The 9,284-nt window shown below is 30.0% G+C and overlaps 1 protein-coding gene and 1 long non-coding RNA gene across 2 annotated transcripts in view; one reads left to right on the plus strand and one right to left on the minus strand.

Annotated features, from left to right (window-relative positions):
- Nucleotides 1-1,095, minus strand: part of LOC112507659 — a 7,071-nt gene extending 5,976 nt beyond the window's left edge. Inside the window, exons 1-2 of the long non-coding RNA XR_003068550.1 lie at nucleotides 979-1,095; nucleotides 759-872 (exon numbers count right to left, since the gene is read on the minus strand). This is a non-coding gene — a long non-coding RNA (uncharacterized LOC112507659). The remainder of the gene's footprint in view (nucleotides 1-758; nucleotides 873-978) is intronic.
- Nucleotides 1,096-7,426: 6,331 nt separating this feature from the next.
- LOC112507382 (NAC transcription factor 56-like) lies at nucleotides 7,427-8,655 on the plus strand. The gene is made up of 3 exons (XM_025111954.1): nucleotides 7,427-7,610; nucleotides 7,694-8,001; nucleotides 8,095-8,655. Exons 1-3 carry the CDS (start codon nucleotides 7,427-7,429, stop codon nucleotides 8,653-8,655), a joined length of 1,053 nt encoding a protein of 350 aa, XP_024967722.1.
- The last annotated feature ends 629 nt before the right edge of the window (nucleotides 8,656-9,284 follow it).

The raw sequence follows: 9,284 nt of genomic DNA on the forward strand, positions 1-9,284 counted from the left end.
GAACGCAACCCTATTACCTCAAAAGTTAATTACAAAAACTGTATGAAGGTCAAAATCAACAGAAACTAGGAAAAGGTTATGGATGACTCTTAGAACCTATAAGTCAAACAAGCAGGGAAGCGAACAACTTGAAAAGTCAAAATTACTCGATTAAAGAAGTCAACAACGAAATGAAATTTAGAATACTAAGCTCGACACCCTTACATGGACTATGAATCCATTTGAATATAGTTCAGAATACTAAATTTAGAATACTCGAGAGTGACCTTCACTAAGATTTTTCATGTCAAGAATATTGTACTTAATACCATGAAGATTTCAAGAAAACCATGAAATCAAATGGTCAAAACAAGTAATGACATACAATAATTCATGCAGAAGTGAATGTGAGTACGCTCATGAGGGACAGAAAGTGACGGATAATATACTTTGCCAAGAATACAGCACATAATTAAATTACTAATAAAACCATCTTTATGCTCTTTTCTTGATGAAATATATCATCAGAAACGCCAAATACCCTGGTTATAGAAAAAGAATATATTATCATAATGCACCTCTCATTACCCTTTTGTCATGACCTGTATATGATCAACACCATAGATCCTGACAACCCTTTTATTAACACACACAAATGATTCACCAATTGTTCAATAGATGAACACAATTTCAGAAGATCCAGATTCATCTGAACCCAATTAGTGAACCAGCATATCATCAAACACCTGTTCTACACAACAAAAGTTATTTTTTCTAACCTCTTCTGTCTTCTTTGAACATATGTTGTTATATCAATGCGTCTTCTTGAGGGCTTGACGTCACTATTTTCTTCATCTTCAAACATCTATCAACACCGGACTTGACGCGGCATTCTTGAAATTAGAAAACGAAAGTTTTCAGCGAACTGATTGACTCAATCACATAAAATTAGCATTTAATGAAATTTTTTCCAAAACAAAGAATCAAATGTTCTTTTACCTCGATTTCTTGCATTAATGAAACCTTTTTGATGGCCGTCTCCATGTTGTAGTTGCGTTCTCCAAATGGATCGATATCTTCAACCGATTTGGGAGATAATCATTCCGTGATTATCGGAATGAGTAATTAACCGCATTTCACAATACTGCATCTTCAATACCGAACCATTTCACAATTTCGTCTTCCAATTTTACCCCTTTGGGTTAGGTTCCATGAGATTAAATTACGCTTATACCCTTTAACTCTCATCTTCACACACTCCGTCGTCTATGAGAATCAAATAACCCTTCGGTTTTTTTTTTCCGTTATGATTTTGTGAACTCTTTCCTTTTTATGTTGTTTTCACCATTTATGTGATTTGAGTTCACAAAATGGTCCTTACCATTTTGGGCCTTTTGGTGCTTTGTTATTGGGCCAACTTATCTCATTAAAATCATTTTTTAAACTAATATAATTACAAGCCATTAAAACTTTTTAATTCTTTTGTTTTGATTTGATTATTTATACTAGAAGGATACTCACACAATTCACCGAGGTACATCTCGATTTTAATGTTTTATTTTATTTTATTTTTGTCTCGGTCGATGTTATAAAAAATTGAAAAAGAATATTGATATTAGTATCAAAATGATTTTAAATTTTCTTTTTTTTTGTGTATTTCTTTAATTCATTTTTTTTATTTAATAATATAGTTTTTTATAAAGATAATAATTAAGTATTTTGTTAGAACTCAATGATTATTCTAATTATATTTTATATTTAAAATGAGATGTTTATCCTTTATTTGATTGTGTTTATCTGTAGTTAGTTACACAAATTCAAACATTAAGCTTTAATAAGTTGTACTTACTTACAATATACTTGCAATCTTGAGTTTTAAGTAATTTATACTATATTATAAATCATTTGACAAAAACTTTTAAAAACCACTTTTTATTCGTAAAAACTGTTTATTAATGCATATTACTTAAAACTCAAGATTACAAGTAGATTGCGTATAAGTACAACTTATTAAAGCTCCATATCTGAATTCGTGTAACTAACTACAGATAAACATAATCAAATACAGGATAAACATCTCATTTCAAAAATAAAAATCTAAAATATAATTAGGATAATTATTGAGTTCTAACAAAATACTTAATTATTATCTTTATAAAAAACTATATTATTACACCAAAAATAAATTATTTCGTTAATAACTTAAATTAAATTATAATAAAAATAAATTAAAGAAATTACATAAAAAATGAGAACTTTTAAATAATTGATTTGATATTAGCATTGATATTTTTCGTTCAAATTTATATTTTATTCAAAAAGAAAATTATTATTGCTTTCTTAAAAACACATAAAATCGTATTATAACATCAACATAGACAAATAACAAAATAGACCATTAAAATCGAGATGTGTCTTGCTGCATTGCGTGAGTACTCTTCTAGTATGCATTAATAAATGATACTTTACGCATAAAAAGTGGTTTTTAAGAGTTTTTGTCAAATGCTTTATAATATAATATATATTTTGATAATTTTTAAATTATTTCTTCCGAATTTTTAGTCATTTTTCTTAATTTTATTTATTAAAAATCAATTTTTTATAACTAGAAGTATACTCACACAATGCAACGAGATACATCTCAATTTTAATATTTCGTTGCATTTTGTCTCAGTCGATGTTATAATACGGTTTTATGTGGTTTTGAGAAAAATATAATGTTTTTATTTTTGAATAATATAAATATAAAAATATATTATAAAAAATTTAAAAAATATTGATATTAATACAAAACTAACTATTTAAAAATTGTCTTTTTGTGTATTTTTATTTATTTATTTATTGATTTTTAATTTAATAATATAATTTTTTATAAAGATAATAATTGTTATAATTCAATAATTATTTTAATTATAATTTGAATTTCTTATATTTAAAATTAAATGTTTATCCTCAATTTGATTATGTTTATCTGCAGTTAGTTACACAAATTTAAACATGAAGCTTTAATAAATTGTATTTATATACAATTACTTGTAATCTTAAATTTTAACTAATATGCATCCATGAATAGTATTTAATGTATACAAAACGAGTTTTAAAAGTTTTTGTTAAATACTTTATAATATTATACAACCCGAATCATTTCATCCATTATCACATAAAAAGCAATTGATATTTTGAATAATGATTAATTGATATGTAACTTTATTTAAGGATAGAATTCAGTCAAAAAAAATAGTAAACAACTCTTCCCTTGGTAAAAGGTCATTGGATAACGACCTTATATCTTTTCAATTTCAACTCATTTAAATATCATATTCAAGTGACACTGAATATTGATTTAAATTTTATATATATATATATATATATCTTTTCAATTTCAACTCATTTAAATATCATATTCAAGTGACACTGAATATTGATTTAAATTTTATATATATATATATATATATATACTAGAATGGTACTCGTGCAATGTATCGAGACACATTTCGATTTGAATGTTTCGTTTTATTTTTTGTCTTTGTTGATATAACACAATTTATTTAGTTTTGAGAAAGTTAATGTTTTTACTTTCGAATAACAATAAATTTAAAGACATCATAATTTTTCTAAAAATATATCGATATTAATATCAAATTAACTATTTAAAAGTTCTTGTTTTTATATAATTTATATTAATTCATTTTTTGTTATATTTTAATTTAGGTCAAATAGTGGAGTAATTTATTTTTGACTTAGCAAATAATTTTTTATAAAGATAATGATTCTGTTAGATTTCAATAATTATCTTAATTATATTTTAGATTTTTTATATTTTAAAATGAGATATTTATCCTCTATTTGATTATGTTTATCCGCAGTTAGCTACACGAATTCAAACATTGAGCTTTAATAAGTTGTACTTATACATAATTTACTTGTAAACTTGAATTTTAAGTAATATGCATCAATATACAATACTTCATGCATAAAAAATGGTTTTTAAGAATTTTTATCAAATGCTTTATAATATAGTATAGATATATATATATATATATATATTATATATATATATATATATATACATGTAAATATACATATGTGGACAAATGATCGTGTAAGAAAGAAAATTAAGGTAAAAAAATATAAGAATAGATATGGACCATTTATCACTTTTAATCTCAAACTCATCAATGAATCGTGTTTGACACATATATAGATTGATTCGATGCATTTCATCCTAATATACATCCAATGGTAGAGATCTTTTCTTACACTTATTACTTTAACTCTGATTTTTATCTGAAATAATGGTATGTATGTGTGATTAATGAGATGTGGGGTGATTTAGAAACAAGAGAAATAGATGCCATATTCAAATATCATGTCAACCTTATTATAATCAACCCACTAATAAATTGATGTCATTTCCTTTAAATTTTATCCAAAATTAGATGAACATCAAGATATTAGTACTACTTTATGGTTACCACCCACCAAACACTCACATTTTTACACCTGAATTTATTTAATATTTATTTATTTATGTATTAATAAATTATAAATTATTCAGTCAGTTTTCGTCTGCGTTTCAATATGATTTGTAACTGATATCATATCTAATACTGTAAGCGTTAACATTTCGAATGAGACTAAAACCTGATCGAACGTGTAAGAAACGTACGAGTATGTAAAGAGTTAATACCCAATTGACAGAAAAATTAAGAATTAATTAGCATGTCATATCGTGAAAGCAACCCTACCCCACCTGCCTGCTCAATACCTTAATTACCAGATAAGACTAAAACAAATTAAACCAGTTGTCATAATTACTCCATTTACTCGCCTCTTCATTTACTGTAATTCTATTTCATTCTTGCAGTTCTTAGACCCCGAATAGAGATCTCAGGTACGATATAACTGGTACTTACTAAACGAGACTCGTGTTTTTCTTAACTGAACACAGTTGAAATCAGTTAAACGAAAAGCATGAGTGCTTTTGGCATGAATTATGGCGTATACCAAACATTTAATTGGAGGGGATTACTGATTACGTGTGACAAAAGGGATAATTATGTGAAACAGATTATTTAACGTGCATGTGTTTGGTCACATGTTTAAGGATCATGCAATCAGTGACGATGCCCGATTCTGTTACAGAAGAGATGTGTGTAGCGAGATGGTCGGTTTGTTCTTGTCCCCTTCCAAAAATATTTAAGCAAATACAGAATTTTGTATGAGTTAATATTTTGAACGGTGATTGTGTCATTCCACTTGTGCTTTTGTGGGTCCATAGAATCAGAAATATTGAAGACGATTGGATGTCGATGTTGACTTTTTGTCGCAGGTCAACGTGATGACGTAGCTCACTATCATTAAAATAAATCAAATTGTATCTAATCTAATAGATATTTATTTTATAAATTGCATGAAAAATAACATATTTTGATGTGATTTTTATTTTGGGTAACGTGTTTTCAAAATTTCAATTTTGGTATCTATGATGTAAAGTTTTAAACATTTAAGTATCCGGATAACCGATTGAAGGCTAATTTTAGATTAGAAAAAAATCTACGTCACTAAGTTGAATATCACATCACTCGTCACATCAGCATGATAACCGGTTACTCGGGTATTTAAATGTTTAAAACTTTACATCTTAAGTATCAAAATAGAAGTTTTTATCAAAATGGAAATTTTAAAATTGCGTTAAATAAAATATGAATCAAGTTAAAGTACGTTATTTATTTATGTAATTTGCTCATATTTACTTATCAAAACATGTGAAATAAAAGTTATCGTAAGAAAGATAAAAAGGGATCCCCACACTTGAATCAATCTTAACTAGTTTTGTACCCGCGCAATGCAACGGAAGTCATGAATTTTAACGATTTTGAAGTTTCACTGGTTTTATTAGAGAAGATTTAATGATGATATAAGTTACATTTTGTTTTTACATATTAATACAATTTGAACAAATAAGAGTTATGGTTCCAATTACAGTATATTGATGAAAAATATTGTATGACAGTTTAAAATCCAATATATTTAAAATCCAACATATTTAAACGACTCCACAAATGTGTTTGGTTTACACCAAGAGCAAAGAATCAAGATATCGAGAGCGAGACTGAGAGTTCTAGAGCAATTGAATGGGAGAACTTCTAGTAACTCATGGTAAATATCAGTTTGAATCTCACCTTCGGGGATGGGGATAATACATAGAGATATGAGAGAGTGAAGGCATGAATGAAAAGTGTCAAAAGTATATTGGAAACATGAAAATAAAAAGTAATAATGTGCATTGATAACTTTTAATATATGTTATTTTAGTTGTAGATTAAGTGATTAAAAGACTGAATGCATAAAGTAATAGTACTTAATGCATTATGAGTTATTTTTAAGACTTTTAAGACTGTACATAAATATACAGTACTTTGTACATTAAAAATTGTTTTTAAGACATTTGATAGATATGGTTTATAAGGTAGTATAAAATAAAAGGAATCACTAGCTCAACACTATTGAGATACATTAGATCAATTTTCTTTTGAAATAAAAGTGATCAAGAGTCGAAATATTTTATTACATTTAATACATTAACGCTTGTTCTCACATAATACTTCGGGGTTGTTTGTTTACTTCTTAATAGTTCCATTAAGAGACAACCTCTGAATTGTTAAGAGGTGAATCTTGTTTGGTAAAAAAATAGTTTGTTTTTTAATGGTCCTAAAAACTTCTGAATGATTTTGTATCATGAGCCTTACTTAATTATTAAGAGCCTTAATTTTATTGTAAACAATTACCAAATAATTATATTTTATTTTGTACAATATCACGAGAGCTTCTTAATCATTATCACCAGTTAATCATTCTGTACCAAATCATTCAGCAACTATCAAACCGCCTCTTCGTGTAACCATTATATTAATACATAAATAATCGATAAAAGCATTTATGATGTTTGAAAACAGAGTTTATAGGAGATTCAAGTTGTTGTAAATGGTCAAATTTTGACACATATTTTGATCGGGTTGAAGTACGTATGATATCAGCGGGACCCACTTGGAATTGCAGCGGACAAAACACCATTGGTCCATCGCCAGCACCGATCGGGACCCACTTCTTCCCCCATGAAGATTCCGGCGACGACCACCACATTCTCCATCTTGGACGATTACACCCCCACCTGTTTTAAAATTACCATTTCACCCTTCAAAAACATGACGTGGCGTCAGATTACTGCTGGAAAATCCTAGTACTAAAACCAACGGTGTATGACCGTTGATTCTGTACGGTGCACCCTATATAAATACCATGGTCCTATACACATATAAAAGATCACCTATACATCCTCTGATCACCTTCTCTCTCTCTCTAACATGCTCATAATCTTCTCCGATCACAACCAACATCAAGATTCACCCGAAAAGTTGAAGTAATTCAGTCGATATATACAATTATGGAGAGTACAGATTCGTCCACGGGATCTCAATTACCGCAGCTCCCACCAGGGTTCCGATTCCATCCCACCGACGAAGAGTTGGTGGTTCACTACCTCAAGAAAAGAGTCGCCTCTGCTCCTCTTCCAGTTGCCATCATCGCCGAAGTTGATCTCTACAAGTTTGATCCATGGGAGCTCCCAGGTAAGATATATATGTATATATGTGAATCTCTGAATTGATCTTTTTCCATCTCTGTTTTGGGTTTTGATTGTGTTATGTTATAGGTAAGGCGACGTTTGGGGAGCAAGAATGGTATTTTTTTAGCCCGAGGGATCGGAAGTACCCAAACGGAGCTCGGCCGAACAGGGCGGCGAATTCTGGGTACTGGAAAGCTACGGGAACCGATAAGCCGGTGATGACGTCTGGTGGAACACAGAAAGTTGGTGTGAAGAAAGCTTTGGTTTTCTATGGAGGGAAGCCACCAAAAGGGGTTAAAACCAACTGGATCATGCATGAATATCGACTTGCTGATAACAAAACAATCTCCAAACCCCATGGCTGCGATCCCACCAAACAAAAAGGATCCTTAAGAGTAATAATTACTAATAATTCGTCACGTATTTTCAAAGGATATGTAGTTTTTGATCATGAATTTAACTGGGTACTTGTTTGATTCGATTTGCAGTTAGACGACTGGGTTTTATGTCGAATCTACAAAAAGAACAATATGCAGAGACCGATGGATAGCGATGGTGGCGATCATCAACACAACATTACCGGGATGCTAGCGTCTATACCGCCGTCGATCTCTCTTGCCGGCACCGGCCACCACGGAACTATTATCCGGCCGACAGCAGGTCATGTAGGGTATAACACAATGCTGGAGAATCATGAACATAACCTCATGTTTGATACTAGAATAAACTCGAACGACACCGATATCAACACCAACGTTAACACCTCTAATCTTCTTCCGGTGAAACGATCCTTGCCGGCACTTTTCTGGAACGAAGACGGCGGCACCAGCGGCGGCAACACAGGTAATAACTCATCATCTACATACACAAAAAGGTTTCTCACAGAAAGTAATAGTGATGTTAGTGTTATGGCGGCCACAAGAACCACAGAGGAAAACAGTGGTTCCATAGCCAGTTTACTTAGTCAGCAGGCAATGTTGGGGTCTCTTGAAGATGGTGTTTTCCGGCAACCGTATCAGTTGCCGGCGGGAATGAATTGGTACTCGTAGGTCAGTTTTTGGAAAGCGGGTATGATTCAAAAAGGAAAAAAAAAACGATAAAAAAGTGAGAATGAATTGCCCACATCTTCTTTTCCCTGAGCCACTACAAAACCCTAAAAGGTAAGAATGATCTTTAAACTTTTATGCAGCTGTTTAGTCTTGTACAACATGCATATGTACTTACTAATCTGTGTAATATATATATCTGTAGAAATAGTTTATATATGTATATATATATACATATGTATGTATGTATATATATAATAATGATAATATATAGGTCACATGGGTGCCTTCCATTCCAAAACTATCTATCACTAGCTATATACAATGAACGTTTGTTGCTTAGTCAATTAATTTCATTGCTAAAATTGAATTGAATTTATTATTTGAATCATTCAAAATTAAGACTTTTTCTTTGTAAATCCTCATTAATTATTTCCTGTTTAACTTACACGATAATTTCCATGAAATGTGGCATAGTTTGTTTACCTCTTAATAGTTTCATTAAGAGGCAACATATGAATTGTTAGGAGGTTAATCTTGTTTGGCAAAAAAAAAAGTTTGTCTTGTTAATGGTTCTAAAATCCTCTGAATGATTTTGTATCATGGATTCCCCTTAATCATTAAGAGCCCTA

This window comes from Cynara cardunculus, assembly GCF_001531365.2.
Source record: "Cynara cardunculus var. scolymus isolate 2C chromosome LG 2, CcrdV1, whole genome shotgun sequence".
NCBI classification, from domain to species: domain Eukaryota; kingdom Viridiplantae; phylum Streptophyta; class Magnoliopsida; order Asterales; family Asteraceae; genus Cynara; species Cynara cardunculus.

Excerpts from the sequence above, each read along its gene's own strand:
- LOC112507382 (XM_025111954.1), top strand. The coding sequence starts at position 7,427 with ATGGAGAGTACAGATTCGTCCACGGGATCTCAATTACCGCAGCTCCCA. Across the intron at positions 7,611-7,693 it reads TGATCCATGGGAGCTCCCAG|GTAAGGCGACGTTTGGGGAG; the intron begins GTAAGATATATA and ends GTTATGTTATAG. Across the intron at positions 8,002-8,094 it reads AACAAAAAGGATCCTTAAGA|TTAGACGACTGGGTTTTATG; the intron begins GTAATAATTACT and ends TTCGATTTGCAG.